The following is a 22,707-nucleotide window of genomic DNA, read 5'->3' as shown; positions in this document are numbered from 1 at the left end:
GGTGGCAACAAAGCATTCATTCCATTTTGGTGCAGATCAAAGAATTTTGTTTTTCATTTTAACATTATAGACCGTTGCATTGGGTGGGGCAGTGACCCGCCAGAACCTGCAGTAAAAATATATCAGTGGAAGAGTATTGGGTCAGATGTTGTTTTTTTTAGGATTTTCCCAAAAAAAATGCGATACAGTTCATATTGGATGCCATCAGAACAGTCGTAGAGCGCATGTCGATTTTTTTCAAGATCAATATCCATCTTTGACTTTTGCTTTCGCGTGTTGTTGCGTTTAATGTGACATGTTGTTGTAGTTAAATATTAAAAGGCATGCATTATTCAGCATCCTTCCGCCTTATAGCGGTGCCTTATTTAGCTTGCGTGTGTGCCTAAAGACTAGACCTTAGTCGCATGGGACTTTTTATGAACCCTCATCCACCGCAAAGCTCTTGTCCACAAGAGGGACGCTCATTAGCCGTCATTAAGGATTCATTGTTTCCCATCATGCTTTTTTGCTTTTGTCAAGCCTGAACCCAGCAGGCAGTTTGTGAATGCGGAGAGGTCCATTATCCCTCATTATCATCTCATGCCAGCAGCGCTTATTGTTGCCGGCGTCTTCTCCCGCTTTCACTGTCGCAATGCTCGTTTTTAATCTCTCGTCGACACGCACAATGGGAATCAAGCACAATGGCCGCCGAGAAGGGCGAACTGTATGTGTGCGGGAGATAGAGCGTGAGGGTATTTTGGGAAATGTAAACAGTTGTTAGGGGACACAGTTCTGCTATTTGTCGGACAAAGAGAAAACAAAGGGCAGCGGAATTTACATTTACACATAACAAAGAAAAGATTGAGCGACAAAGTGTGCGTTCGTCTTTAAAGCTAACCTTTTCACTCAGACACAGGTGATGCGATGACGTACAGTACCTTACATGCAAAAGTATTCGGCCACCACTGCCTCTGATATTCAGCTATCAAAAAAAAAAAAGTCGGAACAATACCGTTAGCCGGATTGCACAAGAAATACAAAATCAATTTCTATTAAATTTGTAAAGGCGAAGCACGTGGACACGAGTGAGATGATGCATAGTGTCGTACATACAAAAGTCTTCGGACATCACCGTCTCTGATGTTCTGCAGTCGTTTTGACATCGGAGAGCAGCAAAAAAACAGTAGGACTGATAGAGTAGGCAGGATGAGAGGACCTGGAAAAAGCTTTAGATACAGGGCTGTATTTTTCAACGTTGAAGTGACACAGTTATAAAAAAATAATATGCAGAATCGAATATTCTAGGATTGGAATCAGGCTTTGTTGAAATATGGATAATAATCACACATGAATCTGATATCTGCCCACTGCAACGGAAACGGACAAAACAGCTTTACTGTCAATGACAGTTTGATGTAATCGAAATCCGACAGTCAGTATCTTACAAGTATATTCATGCGTTCATCTACACAACACACCCACAGTGAATAGACAAACAAGAATGGTAAATTATTGTTGCAGACGGCAAACAACTCAAGTATCAAACATATAACATTTGCTGTATTTCTTTCTTAATGTGACGTAGGTGTTGTCACGCCCCGATGATGACACTTTTGGCAGAGGCAGTATAAAGCACGGGTCAAATGTTTGGGGACACTTTTGAATTCTGTTGATTTAACAAGCGTCTCTAAACTTTTGACTGGCATAACATTGCTAAAACAAAATGGTGCCTAAGACTTTTGCACTGTACTGTACATCCATTTGGGACACAGCTGTCACCTATTTATGTCTCGCGAGGAGCTGTAATGCTTCACCTCGGATAAGGACTGATACAATGCTAACACAGGAATCACAATCAGGATGCTAAAATAGGTCACATACTGGACAAAAACAACCGTTGAAATTATGCCAGGACAAAAGATAATGACAGAAGCTCCCATTAGACTGAGGCTAGAATGAGGACGAACAGCCTAAAAAGTGTGAAGTTTTGTAAAAGCAGAGTGCGTTGCTGTGCATAATGAATGGCTCCCAGGCGGCTGTTTACACAGTCTGATGATTTAAGCAGAACCTCAACCTTCAGCACAAAAATCCAGACTCATCTAGGACGGCCGCGAGGGTTTTACTGTGAATTTGTCACATATTCAACAGACCCGATGTAGCCATTGGTTTAAATAGCGCAGATTAATGCGAGCTTCAACGCCCTAAAAGTGTAGCTCAGTTCGCATATTAGACGCATTCCAAATGTCAAACATACGGTTGTTCCAGTTTCTAAGTCAGTGTAGATTAAGAGTTTATCCAAACGCAGAAACAAATACGAATCGTGCCGTACCCTGAAGACAATGAGGAAACCTTTGGAAGATTTAAGACGTCTAAACGTTGCTTTTGATCTCGTTGTGTGTGCTTTCGCTCGGCAAGGCGGCCAAATGATTAATGCATGATTCCTTTCATGCACTTCCTCCCTTTTCCTCAATCTGAACCGCCGCATTAATATGTGAGTGTTTATATGTTTATGCTCCCCTGCTTCCTCTCTTATCAGCCCTGAAATATGCTTATGGGGGAAAAAGTACAGTATAAACTCAATCCAATATCAGTAGCTTTTAGCGAGATTATACGTCAACTGTTAGCAGAACACAGAAAACATTAGCAGACAGATTTGATCAGCTTTCTGGTATGATCCATACTGGACGGTAAAATTTCAAATTGAACTTATTTTTGTGCGACAGTCCTGCAAGATGCCGAAACGTAACATGAGCTAGCTAGCTAGCTGACTTGCTAGCTCAAAAATTTCACTCCAAATGTTCTGACAAAAAATGTATCTTAGATTTTTGATCGCAAAAAGAAGAAATAAGTCAAACAAAAGTCGTACCTGAGACTAATTGTGCAGCTAGTCTAATGCTAGCTGCTAACAGTAGCAATGACGACAACGCTAGGAATGTTGGCGATATTTTAAATCACTAACTGGAATAAAATGAGTTGGGAACAACAGCATTTTAGGCAGAAACTGACCAAACGGTTTGTTTTTGGGCGTACAGTTGTCCCATGCCACTTCTCGGCATCACTCTGTCACAGTTTTTCAAAAATATACTAATGAAAAAATCATGCTGTTTTGTGTTTGAATACGGCCTATTATTAGTCAAAACATGTGCACATTTAAGCTGTTACATATTTTTGCCTAAATTATTCATATTCAGGCATAAAAATGGCTAAATGAACTCCAAATATAATTAACATTCAAAAGACGCATTCAAACACTTTGACCTCGTATTCCATACTAGTCACTAGGTGTTAGTCATGTTATCGGAATGTTTGGTGAGACACAAAATCACCAAACCGGATCGCCGGAACAACAGGCTTTTATTGCAGGTTGATCCCAAAACAGGCTCAATAATCCCTATAAAAATCCCTCATGAAAACATGCACTACTCTTGTGGCGGTAACCCACGGCAAGAACCCCGGACATCACTTCCTGTCCGCCACCCACTCTACTCTCCGAGGGAACAGATTTATAGCAACGCATACGAGCACGAGTTTTATTTACTCTTATTATGTCTACTGTATTGGGCAAAAGGAGTGTAAAGGTGACTATGGGTTGTTACTTCGTGTCTAGAGGGCTTTAATAATAAAAAAAAACTGTATTTAGAAGTTATTAAACAGGTTTTTATATACTCTGACTACAAAAATATTCCATTTATAAATACGGAATCCTACTTAGCAGAAACTCACTTACTACTTACTTTGGTTTAGGATATTTGGTACAATTTACAGTAAATATTATTGCACCACTTGTGGTGTGGAATTGCTGGACTGTTATGTAACTTTTTAGTGTGTTATGTTGTCTAAAAAGTCACTTAACATGTAGCAGATTTTCTGTGCTGGCGTCAAGAAGGAGGCTGGGCTAAAAGGAGGCAGGTGAGAGACCAGGAGTGATGGGTCCTTATCGCTTTGTCACCCGAGTTGCCATGGTGATCGATAGATTCCTGCCAGGGTCGATTAGCGCTGCTGTATCTCTCTCGCTCCTTCCTCATCCATCCTCATTTCACATCGTATAGATTTTTACCTCTCCTGTGTGATAGATTTCATCAAAAATATGCATGCAGTGGCATACTGGAAAGCCTTCCAATGTTATTTTCTTTACCGGGGGGGTGATGGTTATGGATGAAATGCAGATTTTTTTTTTTACTGTCCTTGATAGTGAGGAGGTTAATTCTCCAATGGTGAAGTAGTTGCAAATAGCTGAGCAGTTTACGAGGACCAATTGACCTCAGGTCAAAAGCAGATGTTCCATGGCAAGGTTGCCGTGGTGACATCCGGGGGTGGCGGGTGGGGCTGCGGTGATGCTGCATGGCAGTAATATGCAGCCCCCGTGGTGTCATATTCCATTTTTATGTAAATGATTGCTTTTTCATGAATATTTGGTGTACAGTACTACTTACTCCATCACCTGCACCTTCCTCAGCAGGTGTGTGGGCTCCTTATCACGTTGGAAAACTGCCAAGCTTAGGGATCAGGCTCTGCTTCATAATTTACAATACATGTTGGAATTCTTGTTTCCCCTCAACGAGCCACAGCTCCACCAGCGCCGGCAGCACTCATGCAGCCCTAGACCGTGACGGTACCACCACAGTGCTTGACGGAAAGACAGAAAGCTGCGTCCCTGTTCCTTCTGGGTTGAGTATCGAACCGCAACACATGTTCAGTCCCCCATGCGGCGCGCGGCTTCCATTAGTCAGATTGGCGTTTAAAGTGCATTGGTGTTTATAGGATCACGCAGGCTTAATGGGCAGGTGAACATTGCATGGGTAGAGCATCTGTGAGAGGCCGGATAATGAAGGTTCAGGCACACACACACACACACCATATATAAGGAGGGTCTTAACATCGCACCGAAAACAAGCCTTCAGGAACAGCCGGAGGTAGTGTGATGAGATTGTGAGCAGATGTCGAGGACTGTAAAAGTCACATGCAACATGGTATCAAGGTCAGGGATTTAATCAACTTCTATTACAATTTGATGAGAACGACTGAATCTCTTGCAAAAAAGCAGTATGCCTTAATGTTAGACGTGTCATTATTAAACTGTGCGTAGTCCTCGCTGGTGGATTCCCCATAGACAAACAAGCATTCACCCCTGTGGACACTGAGAGCAGCCATCACCAAATGGCGGACCTCGGCCCGGATCTGGACCCATTGATGGCCCTTTACAGACCCACGACCAATTAAAGTAAATGGGAAATATAATAATAACATATGCTACACATCATGCTCGTAGACCGATCGCAGCTTCGATTTGCGAGGGTAATTACTTAGTTATTACGAAAGTCCAAGTGAAATGTATATAAGAGAAAATGCGTTGGCACTGTGACAACGGCATTCTTTAAAAGTATACATTATTTGAGAAGCTTTGCGTGGAATCTAAGTTCAAAGACAACATATGTATTCAACCCAGCAAACAGCATTTTGGTTTGCAACATTTGAGTTCCAAACAGCTGTCCAGTCAATCCTTACTTAGCTAGCTTTTAGTCCATTGACAAAAATACCAGTGTGAATGCTCAGAGAACCGCACCAAAATGCTACCAAATATATATTTTTATTTTTAGTCCAAACCAGCATACCGAACCATTGAACTCTGCCTAATGTGTTAAAAGGATTTTTTTTGTTTTAGTTTCGATTCCTCTTAACGGCATCATCACCCCGTGCTGCGCTCTGGAAATGTTTGGTAATTGCACTCAACCAGATTATACACAAAAACATCTCTCCTCCAATCAATAGGTTTTATTTACCTGACCCGGCGCTGCACCGCCGCTGCATTGTCTGCTGAAGTGGACTGATGTTTGCTAATTGTTTATCACAAGGCGCTCAATGGCTTTCAGTGGAATGGATGCAGCTAATGGCTTCTTGCGCAAAAGGCCGTCAATCATCCACACAGTGGTGTTTTAAAACAGTCTCTATCCACATGGAAACGCATTCACACGCTGCCATGCGCATGCCAAAGTAATGGCGGTGCTGCTGGCAAGGACTGTAAGGCAATTTTGGCCAATCAGAAGCATCAATGACGTCATTTCGGTTGGTGGCACAATAATAAACATGGCGAGAAGATACTGTACGTGTGGACTAACTGCAAAGTAGTTACTTTTAAGTAGTTTAGTAGTAAATTTATTGAATAGAAAACTCTGAAAATCCGACAGATTTTGATTATCCCGATTATGCTGTGAAGTGAAGTTCATTTTATCGATCAAGGTATTCAGACAGAACACTCCTCTTTCCTTGTAATGTGACGCTGTCATTGTGTGTCTGGCTAATTGTCCTTGTTGAATTGCCTCCATGAAAGTAGCTATGCAGCACAAAACAGACATACTGTGTGTACATAACAGAGCAATGCTTTGAACGTCCTTCAAAGCCACTCATGGCGCCTTTGTCGTCAGTGTAAAGAAGAAAGAGTACAGTATGTTTATTCTTAAACATGCAAAAAGTCCTCTCGGTATGTTTCAAACCAGCAATGCTATGTTTGACATTGCACAAATGTAATATTACTTGGCGTGTGGAAATGGCCAAACAGCCATCCATACACCTAGTATACATTGAAGCTAGGTTTCGAAAGACTTCCCCGTGACCGGATTTGTCCAAACTCTTTTAAAAAAACTTAAAAAAAAAAAAAAATCCACATTTGTGTGACATAGCATAAACCAGTGGCGGGCATTTGGCTTTTCATTGGATGACTACCATGCTCCAGTGAAAAGCGTGTTTTTACAAAGTTTTATTTTTCTTCAGTTAGTCCGGACAACTCCCTGATAAGATGTTCTGGGCATGCCCAGCTGTGAGGAGGCCTAGGACTCACCTGGCCTGGGTGGGAATGCCTTGGTGTCCTCCCCGGTAGAACTGCAAGTGTTGGCTGGAGACCGGGAAGTCTCAACTTCTCATCGGAGATCAAGACCGGGCCCGGGATAAGTGGAAGACAATGGATGGATGGTCTACCAATTGGTCAAATGAGATGTTATTGCAGTGCCATGCCGTGCATTCGGTACCTGGGCCTTCAGTGGGGACTTACCTCTTTAAGCACCAAAGTCGCAAAATTGTGACAAGCAACATTGCTGAATTTAACAAGCCATTTCTGCAAATATGGAGCCTCGTGTAGTTAATACTTGACACCAGGAGATGGCGGACATCTGTAACTTCAATCTGAGCAACATTTGTGGACGTGTTTTTATGCAAAGTGCTGGAGTTTATAGACTTTGAACTGCCGTGTTCGTGCGGAAAGCGAGTCCGCTCGCCATGACAGTCCACACGCAGCATACTTGAGCCGATGCTTTGCTTCACCGTGTTCGGGGTGGCAGGAGTGGCTGGTCGGTTGTCAAACATGGTTAATGGTGAGGGGTGTAGCGGGAATGTAAAAAAACACAGAAATAGTGGCATACGCAGTAGTTTCCGCGGGAGGAAATGTATCGCTAATAGATATGACCTGAGAATACAATGACCTGGATGAATGACAATATCCACAGACGTAATAGATGGGTAGATGGAGTAATGGATAGATGGATGTGGCCATGGTTCGATCCTCGCTCCCTCCACCCAGTCACCCGTTGAGTCCCTGGGCCAACACACTTCACCCACCCTTCTCCAAAACCAGTTCCAAATTGGAACGCTTCACATACCATTGGACCAAGCTGGCGAGGCCAAGAGGGGGGCCATGTTGAATGGGCAGCATGTGGTCTCCTTGCCCTCGGCCCAGGCTTGCGCCCTGTCCTGGGTTGCTACCATTGTCTCTGGAGACACAAGGATGTCTACTAGATAGACAGACATAACCTAAGCTTAGCCTAAGTTACCATGGTGATATAGCTGCTTTAAAGGAGGGCTACCTTCGCTGAACAAGTCCCGCTTTCCACTCAACACAGCTCGCTAACTCACTTTGCACAATACCCCCTTAAAGTGGATATGAGCAGGGAAAAACTAGAAAGAACACAAAACAACTGTAACAACCGCAAAACCACAGTACAAAGATAACACTGGGCAACGCCAAATGCACAGAAGACAGTTGGCATCTGAGTGCAGTCAGGTGAGAACTAATAAAGGCCTGAATGGAAATGCCATGCAGGTGTGAACTCCGTCCAGGAACTCCAAAATGGGCCTTATGCAGAACAGAAAAAAGAGAGCATCAGCACAGGGCACAAAACAGGATCCTGACACTATTGGGAATAGACAAATACAATTTCATGAAACAAATTTAAAAATAGTATTAGAATAGAATTTAAGTTGTACATGTAGTCGTACATGATAATGTTTAGGTCAGCAGAGAAGGCCTTGCTGGTCCGGCAGCCCACAACTGGTCAAAACACCCTGCAAATTACCTTGATGTTTCTTTTAGGGGTGGGGAATCCACGACTTGAGCCATGTGGCTGGGTTATAAAGTGAAGGGCTGCTCCATCAACGTAAATCCCCACCTCATTCAGGCGTTTCTAGGAGAGGAGGGGGGGATCATCCATAATTCATGCCATGGAAGACACGGGACAGATTGAATTGTCACAACTCAGGCTGCTAGACGGCAGGTCGGGCGACAGAGCGTGAGTCATCCTAATCAGGAACAGCGAGGGAAAGGATTAGTGCAATGAATCACAGATAAATAACAACTAGTAGGGTGGGGCGTTTGACTCCATTTCCTTGATCGACAATGGGGAAAATGATCAATTAATTGATTCATTGTTATTCCTCTTACTACTTTTACTTTTTAATGATGTTATAACAGTTATAGCATGAGGAATATCTATCATGTTCCTCACTTGTTTGCTCCACCCGGTCGTATTTGAAATTGTGGATTGTCATGACGTCATGAAGGAAAGAAGGTCCTTCCTTCATGGACACGATACCGCCTCCAACCCATCCCTAGCTCGATGAGCCCATTCAATGTACTCTTAAAATAAAAATAAAAATAAAAATAAACAGGCTTCGCTACACATCTTAAAATAAAGCTCTGCCAACTATCCAGAGGAATTTGGAATGGGATGTGGGATGTGGGATGTGGAATTTGTGAATTTTCTTCAGTGAATAGGTGAACCTAGCATGATGTTGCTGTTAAAATGTGACTGTAATGTTAGCATTGTAGTTCACATAACTGTGCTAGTGTTGCTAACATGTCTCCTGTTCCACTCCTTAACGTAATGTCGGCTTCCAATGCACTCTTGTGGAACCCTCTTAGACTTATTTAAAATTGGTGAATAATACGATAATATGGGACCTTTAGTGATTCAGATGTGTTCAACAAGCATGAAAACAATTACAAAATGAAGTAGTCTAATATTTTCAATCAAAATTGAGTGTTCCCCTGATATATGTACTTCATAGTTTCATCAGTCAATCTTCTCCTTACTCAAAAAAACAGTGATAATAGAAAGACGTTATACCCCCCATCCAGAGCACTTCTGCCGTATTTTTCTGTGAACTGAAGCTTGAGAACATTGCATTCCTGTCTGCAATCTCTCCTCCTGATTGTAGGCTCCCAGCAACATTTCACCACTCATTTTATATCGATGGCCAAAGGTCTCTTGAGGTAAAAAAAAACAACAAAAAACACAGGAAACATGGGTGGCAACAAAATAATAATGGTAAGCAAGCAGAATAAAACGAATGAGAGAGTCAAAGCAGACACAGACACTAAATGAAATAGATGCCTGTTACAGCTGTAATGGAACATCTCAAAACAGTTTGCTATTGATTTCCTGTCCCTTTTATTTCAAGCACACTGTGACATAATCAATGGCAACCAGCCGTCCCGTATTTTTTATACTTGTCGTTGCTAGCTCTTATTATTATTTCCTGAAAACAAAAAGTATCTATTTTCACTTTTGTTTCTGCTCAAACATTCTGCTTGCTATTTTTGTTTTTCCCATCCGTGCTCCTGCAGGGGTGGTACAAGTAATACTGAGGTGGTGCAGAGTGTAATACTGATGCAACAAGCAGGTATCACATTAAATTGCCTTTCAACACTTTTTTTCTTCAAGAATGCACAATAGGAACCCAATGACAACACAGCTGAACACAAAATGCAGTTTTTAAATGAAACTTTTTATGACTAAGGGAGAAAATATCCAAACCTACATGGCCCTGTGTGAAAAAGTGATTGCCCCCTAAACCTAATAACTGGTTGGGGCACCCTTAGCAGCAACAACTGCAATCAAGTGCTTGGGATAACTTGCAAAGAGTCTCTTACAGCGCTGTGAAGGAATTTTAGTACACTCTTCTTTTTAGAATTGTTGTCATTCAGCCACATTGGAGGGTTTTCGAGCATGAAGCGCCTTTTTAAGGTCATGCCACAGCATCTCAACAGGATTCAGGTCAGGACTTTGACTAGGCCACGCCAAAGTTTTCATTTGTTTTTTTCCCAGACATTCAGAGGTGGACTTGCTGGTGTGTTTTGGATCATTGTCCTGCTGCAGAGCCCAAATTGGTTTCAGCTTGAGGTCACAAACAGATTCTCCTTCAGAATTTTTTGGTAGACAGCAGAATTCATAGTTCCATTCACCACAACAAGTCTTCCAGGTCCTGAAGCAGCAAAACAGCCCCAGAACATCACACTGCCACCACCATATTTTACTGTTGGTATGATGTTCTTTTTGACCTGTTAGAGCAGTCATCGCTGTGCTCTTGGGGTAATTTTGGTTGGCTGGCCACTCCTGGGAAGGTTCACCACTGATCCATGTTCTCTCCATTTGTGGATAAGCTCTTACTGTGGTTTGCTGGAGTCCCAAAGCTCGAGAAATGGTTTTATAACCTTTTCCGGACTGATAGGTCAGAGTCACTTTTCACACAGGGCCATGTAGCTTTGGACTTTTTTTCCCCCTTAATAATAAAAGGTTTCATTTAAAAACTGCATTTCGTGCTCAGGTGTACTCCTTTTCGAACTGTGACTTGTAACATGAAGCATTCAATGTATCTGTATGCATGTTCAAAATAAATTAAACCATTTGAGATGAATTTAGGCTTATTTCAAGATCTGTCAACTAGCTTCAGGATACAGCTGTGTTACTTAACACTAGTATGAGGTCATTTTCACTTAAAAACTTAAAAAAAAATCTTATTTTAGGAACATTTCATTTTTAGCTGTTGTAATAAGGTAAAGGCTCAAGTATTTTATAATTTATAATATTACAAATAAGTATTTCCATCTTTAAGGTCCTGCTTATTTTGAGATCTAAAAATCTTAAATCTCGGATTTCAGTCCTGCTTATTTCTAGATATGGACATCTCAATATAGGCTTTCTTCATGTACGGATAATTTCACTAGTTTTTTCCAAAAATCTAGTCTTTTTATCTTATATTTGGCCAGCCAAACTTTTGCAGGGTACAACAAAGTATCAGAAGATTTCCTGGAGAAGGTGGGTGCACTTACTTCGATACAAATGAAAATAAAAACACGTGTTTTCAGTTGATAAAACAAAAAAATATATAGAAATGGGACTTTTGAAAACAATTCGTAATGAGCAAACTCCAATCCCCTCCCTCCATACTGCTGTGTCCTCGCCCTCTAGCGGCAAAGAGCTCGCTCCTCATTCGGCGTCACGCAGCTCCGGGGGTTCTTCCGTACGGCTGCTGTCAGGCTGAAAGTTACCTCCATTCCGGATTGTACAAATAAAGCGTGTGGTCGCCGTTTCCTTCCCGGAGAGATGAGGCGGAAAGAGAAAAGGCTGTTGCAGTTTGCCGGGCTCCTCGTCGCGGCTCTGCTCTTCCTCCCCAACGTCGGGTTGTGGTCTCTGTACCGGGACCGGGTGTTCGACAACCCGCCGGACACGATGGACGGACCGGGCGGCGTACCGCAGATCCAGGTGAGCCGTGGCGACGTCAGGGTGACATGTTCGCGGCTTCTCGTCTTCAGCGAGAGGGTCTATTTTCCGGGGGTAATTTCAGTGTTCGAGTTCTTGTAGGGAAGTGCAGATTTAGGCTTGTGTTTGTGGTTAGCGATGTGGGGCCTTATTTTGATCCGTGTTCGAGTGATTGGTGAGCGGCCACGGCGACTCGGATGTGTCCACGTAAGCTAACACGGAGCGAGTGAAGTTACAATAACACTGACTTCAGGAAGTTGTCAGAGCAGTGGTGGTGGGGCGTTCACAGTCCGCAGTCACAGCATCAAATGCTCCAGTGTTAGCTTTACTTTTTTGCTACCAGATCTCGCCCCCCAGTTCTCCCCTTTTTTGAGGACCCCGCACTCTATACAGTGGGGGCTCATTGTCATAGCGACCCAGCTTGACCAAACAGTGGAGTCAAAATGAGGAATTGGACCCACAGCCTCAAGTAAGAAACAAACTTCATCCAGTTGTCTAAGACATAGTGGCTGGTTGATATGTGACGACCTATCAAAGCAATCCACATTTGGAGGCGGTTACAAGCCCCCTTCAGTATTATTTGCCTTTTGTTTACTGTCAATGCAAAGCGCTCTCTTATGCTAAAATGTTGACTTCACTAAATGGTAGAAAGATCTCCTGAGATTAAAACATAACAAGATTTTGCTTCCAAAAACAACCTGTCGCCGTCACTACATTAATAAATTAATCACACAATTAATAAAAATGTACTTGATAGTTCTGCCGGCCTCAATATATTGCCATGTGCATGCCTGTCTGTTTTCCTCGTCTCCCGCCTCCAAAGAGACAAGGTTTCAGGACCTTGGCGCCTTTATTCCATAGAACAACGACATGAATGGAGTGAGTCCTTTTGTTCCACACGGGAACGGTGTTCTGGTTGACCTGAAACGGTATTTTTTGAAAACGTCTTCCAGAGCGTGAAAATCTGAAAACGCCGGCTTGTCGTTGCCTTGTAGACAGGCAATACAAGAACGATGACGTCACCGACTCACCTCTGTCTCGTCGCCGTCACGTGACCAGAAGTGAGTTGTGATGATAAGCCAACATAATATCTGAATATTTTGATGACATAACTCACCCAAGCCGACATTCTCTGCATATTTTGTTGTCTTATACTCCATAATGACTCAGAGAAGTAATTCCACTTCTCGTGAGTCTAAAAGAGCCTTTAAAAGCAGAAGACGACAGACTTATGTCTTCTTCTATGGTGTGGTGTGTCATGTGGTTCCACCTGTGTGTTTGTTCACAGTGCCACACATACGTGTGCCCGTGTATTACATCATTTTCACTCAGTGATTCATTCCCGTCTGGATGCAACTATCTACGAATTGACACAGTATGGACTAACTTTTTTTTCAACCACCCAAAAAAAAAAATATCAGGAACGTTCCCGTGTGGACAGGGCCATAGCCTCTTTGCCTTAGTGGGTGGAGGCGGGGCCGGTAGCATACACACATAGTGCACAGAGTGTAACGAGGTAGAAATTAAATTGGTAGGTTGCAGTATATTTTCATATATTTTGTAATTGTACTTTTCTTAAAAGTAATGCGAAAATCTTGTCTTGCCTCATTCCCGTAGACCCAATCTCGTGTATCATCTCATCTCGTGAACTGAGTCTCGGCCCTCCATGGCATGAGTTTGACACCCCCGCACCATGTTTACGCTAGTTAAAGATCTTCTGTACAATGGGAGTGATCTGGTATTGTTGCCTATGGTATGGTTTATTTGTTTCGGGCAATCTTAACAAGCAGTTGACAATGGCAGCCGAAGCAACGTTGCTGAGTCATGTGGCGCGACACCGGAAGCAGTTCAGGGTCGGGTGACTCAGAACCCGACCCTGATTCTTCTGATAAGTGGCTGCCGTCTGGATCAGTCAGCAGCAGGGATTCATCCCCAAATCCAGCATCCCCACCGTCACTCTGCTTGAATTTGGTTCCCTGCAGAAAAAGCTCGTTTTCTCAGTTTTTTGGTCAAAATCAGGTGTTTTTGCTGAAACTACCACATGTTCTACCGCTAACCCAAAAAGGCTAGAAGCAAACTTTTTTCTGATGAAAGAAGAGAGTCCAAAGTTTCTTTCTTTGCAAAAACACTGGTCAGAAATCCTCTATCAGGTGTCCCCGACTATTTTGGACCCAGGGACTGGTTCGGACAGCAGCAGTTAATAGCCAGGTGGACATACGTATATATGTATGTATATGTATATATATATATATATTATACATACATATGTAAGGGGGAAAACTTATGATAATTCCAAGGTCCCCTGACTGCTAGGAGGCCCAAAAATGTCTAACTGTGAAAAAATAAAAAAGCCCAACACGGTTTTTCATGGGGCCCAGAATTCCTGGCTGCACCCCTGCTGGGCGCATGGAGACATGCACGGAGCCTCGGCAGAGGTCCAGCTTGGTGAAGACAGTAGAGCCGTGAAACTTAGCAGACAGCTCTTGTATGCAGGCCGCCATCTCTTTTTTTTCCCGCCACCACCAAGTTGGAAATCCAGGGCGCGGCGTCGACACGGTCTATCACGCCAGCGTCCAGTAGCTTCTGCAACTCAGTCGTGATGTCATCACGCAAGGTGAAGTGCCCACCATTCCAATTTTGGTGCATCCATAGCCGTATGACTCCTCATCGGCTGTTTTCATGGACGAGGAAATTGCTGCCTGACCGTGGACTCATTCAGCAGGGACCTGGAGGCAGTAGTGTCCAACAGTAGCGGCATCCAGCTCCAAAGGACACCACTTGAACGGCTTGGCGCAGGAGCCCACTGAGTGGATGGTGGTTGGACCTGGCAGGTGGGACGAGCAGAGCTGGAAAGCAACAGAGTCGTGGGCGAAGGGACCTTAGAAAAGTGATTAAATTTGCACTGGCATCTTTGTTCTGTGGCCAGGCAGGTTGGTGCATGAGTCAGGTGGGACAACACGAAGAGTCGCAATTCCCACAGGGCTGTCGTGCTGTGGCGCCCTGTCGTCCCGCGACGTTCACCTCAACTTCCAGAGACTCACCAGGCACCAAAATACTAGTTTTATGTGTGAAAGGGTTTAGAAATTATGCAAGACTGTAAGTTTTGCCATTAGGATTAATGCAAACAATGTTAGGCTTTAGCTACTTAGTTAACCTACAGTACAAGGATTAGACCAAAACTGTTGGTTTGCTTAAAACTTAACGCTAGCCTGTGTAGTTTTTCAGTCAGTTTAAGTTATAATTCAACATCCCCTCACACTGTGGTTAGCCAACAATAGCAGCTCCTCTTATTCAAATGGGCCCAAATCCGCTGAGTAGAGGCTTTGATGAATGGTGTGTATGCGTGTGTGTGTGTTTCTGTCGGGTGCCGCTGGTGTTTGTCCAGTTGCCTGACTGGAATGTTGGATTTGACTGAGTTCCATTTGTGGCACTCATCAGACCAATAACTGTGTTGATTAGCTCTTATTCGAGTGCACAAGGCCCTCAATATCTTACTTTTAATCGAGGGTAAAGCTAATTGGCTGTCTGAGTTGTTTGCAATGATCCGTTTTTTCTTATTGCGTGCAAACGCCCTCAGGAGTTTACTTATCTCTGCTCAAGTCTGGATTTGATATCTCGCCCGACAAACGCTGTAATGAATGGGATTAATGCTGCAGAAAGCCTGTTACATATTAGCAAACAGCGTGATAACAGCTGTCAAGCTCCGGAGCCGTTTAATAAATTGGTGATTTGGAGATTTAGTGTGCTGGGAACAAACATTTACAAACACTTATATAAGCTGTGACTCACTTTGTTCGACCACTAGCTTTTCATCTGTCCGATAGAGGCATTAAATCCATTTGTTTATGCGTCCAAATCTAATATGAAGTTGCTGCTTTCGTTTCAGGTTATTGTCTCAAGGCTCCACCGTATTAAATTGGCTTAAAATTGATTGTTGCTGTGCAGAGTACAGCGGCATAACCAGTGGAATGCAGTTAGCGGCCAACCAAAGTGATGCTAAACCATCTACAGGTATAAAGTATACTGTTCTTGTATACAATGATAATTTAAGTGCCAGAGGTTGAGTTTATACAGTATATTTTTTCAAATAGTAACCTCAGCACTAATAGACATGCATCATATTTTAATATAGTTAGCATGTTTATTAGAATCGTCTTTAATTCTTATTTGTGGAAAAATGTAATATAAAATATATTAACAGAATCTCCTCTCCCTTAATAAACACCTCCCCCTAAATAGATGTCCTGGCCACTGTATGAGTAAGTAAGGTGTATTTTAGTATATTAAGCTATGGACTAACTCACCCATAATACTCCTGCCTGTCTTCTTTAAGGTGTATTGCACAAGTCTTTGAAGATGCCTATCGAGGCAAAGGTCACTCTGTTTCAGGTGAAACTAACCTGACACGTGCCGGTAATGTAGACCAAGACATGCTTTCTGCTGTGATTTGAAGGGTCGTCTATTTTGGTCAACAGTTTGTCTTATCGAAGAGTTGTTCCCCCATTTACTGAAGGGCTGATGCATGCATTAACAGAAGCCTATATAAATTATTTATTTCCGACAGTCAGCTTTCTGGTGGGTTTTCCTGCATGCGATCAGGTCTTGCAGGAGCCTTGGTAAGATATAGTGTGCTCTTGAAAGGGAAGTTGGCAAAGATTCACAGCCCTGTCACACACACAAATGAGAATCATACGAGCCTCTGTACACTGGAGGCTACATTTATGAGCCACACACTGTTTGGCCGCATTACTGCACATTCATCACTGCAGGACCTTGTGTGTGGCGCCCTCCCTGACTCAACCATACCTATACATAGAAATACTGGATATACTCAGTTATATATTCAAGCCAGTGGAAGGTCACTCGTGGACAGTCTGGTCTTCTGAATGAGCTTAGTTGAAGTAAACAAGATCTGTTTGGACAAGCTATGTCTTTACATTTTTCACTTCTGAGTTACTTGCATCTTCTTGCTGTGTTAGGAGCAAAGTGAATCCCCCTGGTGAGGCAGTGCTTTCGCTTGTTTTTTTCCGGTGATGGATTCCTACCCCACAGGCCCAATGCAAAGCTGATACGTTTGACCCTTCCGGGCTCCCTCAGGCCTTAAACTATGTAAACGGGGTTGGGGTGGGGGTGTTTCTATTTATGTATCAAGCTCACGCCACGGCTTGACTCACTATTGATGCCAAAATAAAGTACTACAAGGCACTATGCCGGGGCGCACGGTGGCCTCGTGGTTAGCATGTTGGCCACACAGTCAGGAGATCGGGAAGACCTGGGTTTGAATCTTTCACTTGGGCATCTCTGTGTGAAGTTTGCATGTGCGTGCGTGGGGGTTTTTCCGGGTTCTTCCCAAATTCATTTTTTTTCCATGTAAATTTTTCAGAATTCCCTTTTCTTTACTTTTCAGACTTATTTTACCAGCATAGAATGTGTACTTTTCTGACAGTAAATAAAATATCTGTTAATATAAATGCAAAAATCCTTACATTTATTGATAAATACATCATTGGCCAATTTTGCCCAGTACTTCAGCTTGGCTAACTTTTGTAATGGGATGTCAGAGTCTGCACACACAAAATCCTCAACACACTGTCATGCCCTGTCGTATTAATATAAGATATTTTTCATGACCCTCTTATTTTGTTTACACAATTAGACAGGATGTAGCAAACTGCACTCTTATTTTGAAGGACGGAAGTGTGTTGTTTGTGTTGGGAATGTCTCTTGATTGTTAAGACAGCTGGGTGCAACAATAAATGTGCCTCCCGTGCTTATTTCACTCAGAACTTGCACGACATCAGCGGGCATTTGAAAACATTCGGTTACATTAAAGCGGTAAAAACGCAGTCTCATACAGCCGGAATCGTACACTCAGCCGCACTAGCATGCTTTGCTAAACTCAGCTAATTTCCATTCAACTAGCTAACCATTCATACGATGTAAGAGAGTAATTTCTAAGATTTTTCGTCAACTTTCGCTGATGTTTCTTGTTACCGTTTCAACATGTTTAGGTCTGGAGGGGACAGGTTGGTGTTTGTGATAAAATTCTGCCATGATTGAGCGGTCCACCGGAGAAAAACATCTCTACATAAACGTTCCTTCTACTCACGAAGACGGCATTTCATTCATATTATGTCAATTTCTGTGAGATTCTGCGTTTAACAGTCGATTCCGTTTTCATTCCGTCCGCAATTCCATTAACACAGAAATCGTAGGGCCCTGGTCTCTATTCCAAGAAGTATGATAAGTAAAGCAGCATCGTCAGGTTTTTTTGCTTTGATAGCGTTTCTTGTCTACACTTTTCAGACACTGGACGTTGTATTTCACTCCACAGTCTCTACTTGGCTTCAGCACTCTGGTTTTCTGGCTATCCTCAGCCTCCCCTTGGATACAATGCGTCTCCTAACTGTGTCCAGTAGCTTGCATATGTTGTTTTCATCGTACTCTCTGTGGTACTGTTATGAAGCAAAGAAATGAGTGCAACTGATCCGTAGTGAGTAGAGCCAAGCCAAGCCAGTACTCTATCCGTCCACAGACCTGAGGACCAGAAATGCCCTCTTCCTGTCTCACAATATTCTTCCTTATTTTACTTGACTTTTCTTGAACCTTGTTATGATTTAAAGAGGACAAGGGATTTATTTAAGACTTGGCCCTCCCAATAAAAAGAATAGTCTGAACCAAATACGTCAGATCACAGTGCCCTTTATGCAGTAATTTGTCAGGCCCAGTTCTTTCTCAGCTTTCCAACAGGAGAGTTTGACCTTCAGTTTTTCCTATTCTGATAAAATGTGATGCTGAATTTCAAGACATTTAGCTCCATGAAAAAAAACAAAAACTTCTTGCTGCACTGTTGACATCACGTGGGAGACCGGGAATTTTCAACGGCAAATCGGAGGCATTTGTTTTTCCCAAATGAGCCGGGGTAAGGTGGAGGCTGCCCCTCCAGGGAGCGCGAATCCAGAGTACAATTTCTGACTGATTTAAGCTGCCCTCGCTAAACAGCACGCATAAATAAAGGTTACCAGAGACAGCACGGGGAAACAAGCAACCACATACTGTATGTCAGCAGACAATGTTGGGCAAGCGGTTGCAATTAAAGACATCACATCAGCTCCTTTTTAATCCTGCGAGGTGAAGAGCAATTAGAGAAACATTTTAGAGAAGGATTTAAACTATTAAGCTTGGATTATGAGAGTTGGTTTTACGCCGCAGACGTTTTGTCATGATGTGAATGTAATACGTGAATACTGAGGCTGAAAACATACAACAAGAGGGTATTACTTTTAGAAGGTACTGTATAAAATAGGTTATGCATTGTACTGTTTATGCTTGCTTTGGTGCACGCTTATCTGCAGTGCTCCCTATTTTACATAACGAAAACTTACCACGTAATTAAATTTCTGCCGCTAATCAAAAACACCTTCTGTCTAAAAATATCTAGCAGCAGCTATTTGCAGACTTCGTCATCTGGTTGTTTCTGCGACAGCAACACATGACAATACATCAACATTGTTTAGTGACCTTTCAGGGTTTTTTTTTTTTTTTTAATATCAGTTTCACAGGCTCAGCCAATACTAATTAAAACCAAAATGAATGAATTAACTGAATTAATGGAATTGCTAGAGAAACTCTAATCACCATTATGCAAATGAATTAGGCAGTTGTTTTATTTTTTTAGGCAGCTGTTTACATGGAGCCTAAAAACGCTAACTTGATCTGAATGATCTGATCTGAAAGTGTGTTTTGTTAGTGTAAGCATGTGTTAGGTTTTAGTTGTTATTGCTGGTCTGTGCAGTCAAGGAAATGTTTCTGTCCGTAACACTTCAAATATGCTCAGAACCTGTTTTTACCGTGTTTGCTAGAAACATAGCATTAAAAACAGTGACTCACTTGTTGGGATCGGCGCTTTTGTAGGGCGAAAATTCCCCCCAGATTCTTTAGTTCTAACAGCTGTGAAATGAGTCTCAAGGACAGTTTCCAATTGAATTCAAACAGGAGTACATCCAAGCAGTTGCAATGCCAGCGCCGGAGAGGGCAGTTAGCTGCCAATGACGGGTTAGCGATGTCCAATGTGCTTTTTTTAATATATATACAGTATATATATAACTTCTATCACAGAGGTGGTCCAATGGGTGTAAACTTCCCTCTTTAGTTGTTTGGGATATTAGTTTAAACTGACTGCAATCAGTCTCACTTTGCACAGCTAATCGCTCCTCAGACAGCGATTAGAATGGTGACATATCTACAAACTGTGTGTTTGTGTGTGTGCGTGTGTGTGTGTGTGTGTGTGTGTGTGTGTGCATGTGCAAAATAGCAATGAGAACAGAGTGTTTGTTTCGGTCAAGATGGCTTTGTGATTGTGCTTCATGTTTCTGCTATCAACAAGCCTTCAACATGTCTTGTTCAAAGCAGAGGGAAAATATTCCATTCTAACACACTATGGCGACCCCTGATGCAAGAATCTTAAAAAGGAAGTACGCTTTCACACAATCTGTAGAAGCTGGCTTTTTTTTTTCCTCCCTGTTGGTCCGTGTTGCTGTTTTTTATGAACAGAACCACGTCTTTTGACCTGGCAATTTTCAGGCTTCAGAGGTAGTACCAGTTGTAACAGATACTAGACACCACCTGTGTATAAGTATGACTCTTGACATTTACTTCTCCCGCCGCTGTCGCCATCCGCCAAGTGTTTTATAAATCATACCAGATGCTGGCGCTGGCATCATCTAGTTATCTGATTGATGGATGCCAGGTCTCTGTGTGAAAGCACAAGCAATTAGGTGTTTATGTATCTGGCTTTGTTGGATCTGGGCAAAAGACACCCAGGTGGATAAATGCCGAATGTACTCCTCTGGTGGGGCTATTTTCCCAGGATCTCTGTGTAAAAGATGCTAGCTGTTGGGATGCATGCACGCTGCAACAGTTGACAACAGCAGCCATTTTATTAGACCTTCTCAAGGAACAATACTCGGGGTGCATGATAAATATCGGGCAAGTGTAAGAAATTATGACGTCATATAGATAAATCCGGTAACATTAAAAAATAGCTTAGATACCTGACAATTAAAAAAAAAAATGCTAAAAAGGCGAGATTACCCATACTGTGCTGTATGTGCGTTAGGCTGAGCAAATCAAGCACTCCTTTTCTCCCACGTGTGACGTGCTGTAAAAACGTGTTGTAAACATATACTGGTCGATCGTTTGGGACCTCCCCACTGCCTCAGCCACCTCGCTCGCTAGGCACACTAAACACTTCACGACGAGAGAAAAAACCATCGACCCTCAACACACCAAACCCCACCAACCACCCGAAACATCCGAAAGGCCATGAAGATGACCACGCCGCCAAAGAAACTAGCCTAAAAGAAAAGCCAGCCTAAAGAAAAGCACGGAGCTCTCTCCCATCGCTGCGGCGTCCTCCACCATCACAAAACCACTCCGAGCTACAGTTTGTACTTCCAAGCCGCCGCTATTTCTTAAATGTTTTGTGAATAGTATTGATGTCATGATACTTGGAAGGGACACCAACTTTGTTTGAGTCATTCCTCCAGGTGTGCACAAAGTTAAATCTAAATTGAAAAAACACAATATATAGAAAAAGTTACCAGTATCGATCTTTAGAAGTATGAAGTTATCGGAATCGGCTTGAAAAAAATATTATGCATCCCTGCTTGGTACCCTCTTGTGTTGCCAGCTATCTAGAGAATAATGGTCGTGTGTTGATAGTAACTCTACACTGCAAAAGAAGCTGAACACTGACTAGTCTAAAGTATATCCATTTCTATAGTATTGCCCCTTGAGAAGATATACTGGTTGCTGAAATATGAGGGGGGTACTCACTGGGCCCTTGTTTATACCTTGTGGAGCGAGGTAGACTAGAGAAGGTGATTGCATCTTGACTGACTGTGTTAAGCCTTAAGTAACATGGGAGATGGAAGGGCTGAAAGTCATTTGCAAAAACAAGTGGAGTTGCTTGCTGCAGACTTAACTGTGTGCTCTTTATTAGTCTGAGCTGAGAGACCACGTCTAAGGATGTGCAGAATATAAAAAATAAAAGCTCTCGGGAGGGAAAGGCGAGCACAAGCAGGTAAAAGAGGTATTTGTTCACAGACTGACCTTGTTGGAGAGCGTTTCCTTCCCAAGCACAAGGCGGACGTTGACTGGCTTGCTGGCTGCGGCTCAGACAGCCCTCGTGCAGAAGCTTCTCTGTATGCCTGTCAGGGTTCTGCTGTGCCCAGATCAACGCCGGGCACCAAACGAGGGACAGGTGCAGCAAGGCAGCCTGTGGTTACGCAGCGAGAAGTCCGTCTTTTAATTACAGCTGCAAGTGTTATGGAGATGACTTTTTTTTTTTTTTTTAATGTTCACATGATTAAGCTAATCCCCGGACACTAATTTGAGGCCCGCTGAGTGCCTCAGTGCTTAGCCTCTCTAAGAGTAATAATAATTTTCTTTTTTCTACTCGAGCAGGTCCGCTTTCAGGCCGAGTGAGGATTGTAACAATTACATTTTTGATTCTATGTGCTATGATTCGCTAACTGACTCCTAACGTTCAAAGAGCTGCTTTTTTCCTCTCTTGTGTCTCAGACCTTGTCAACAAAGAACACAGAAAATCTGCATTTTCGATGTACCTTTCATTTTGCAGCAATACGCTAATACCTAACGATAATCAGGAACACTTGTAATGTAGCTGAGCTGTAGCTCAACTTCCCATCGCAGATGGCATCTTCTTCTTTAGGCATCTGTAATGGCTATCTGTCTTATTGCCATGGTGAATGGAATTCAAGTTGGAAAGCAACAAGGGTCTTTTTGGATGAAACATCTTGCAAGATGAGACTGAGAAGGTTCACATAGCGTACGCATAGTCGACTACAAAAATTCTCTCAAATGATAAACGGAAACGTCTAATATGTATGCATTGAAA

At 42.7% G+C, this 22,707-nt stretch overlaps 1 protein-coding gene across 4 annotated transcripts in view; it reads left to right on the top strand.

Annotated features, from left to right (window-relative positions):
* The window catches only part of LOC129169335 (polypeptide N-acetylgalactosaminyltransferase 10-like), a 96,368-nt gene that overhangs the window by 20,833 nt on the left and 52,828 nt on the right, over positions 1–22,707 (top strand). The window contains exon 1 of one of the 4 annotated variants that reach the window (XM_054755686.1): positions 11,508–11,789. The exons of 2 other annotated variants lie outside the window; for them this stretch is intronic. In XM_054755686.1, coding sequence (XP_054611661.1) covers positions 11,631–11,789 — 159 coding nt within the window. In that variant the 5' untranslated portion in view covers positions 11,508–11,630. Of the gene's footprint in view, positions 1–11,507; positions 11,790–22,707 lie in introns of those variants that run through there. One more of the 4 variants, XM_054755687.1, reaches the window with a different exon arrangement.

The sequence above is a fragment of the Dunckerocampus dactyliophorus genome, chromosome 16, assembly GCF_027744805.1.
Source record: "Dunckerocampus dactyliophorus isolate RoL2022-P2 chromosome 16, RoL_Ddac_1.1, whole genome shotgun sequence".
Taxonomy (NCBI): Eukaryota; Metazoa; Chordata; class Actinopteri; order Syngnathiformes; family Syngnathidae; genus Dunckerocampus; species Dunckerocampus dactyliophorus.
The sequence above is the reverse complement of the archived record's forward strand: the minus strand, read 5'-3'. Positions and strand labels throughout refer to the sequence as shown.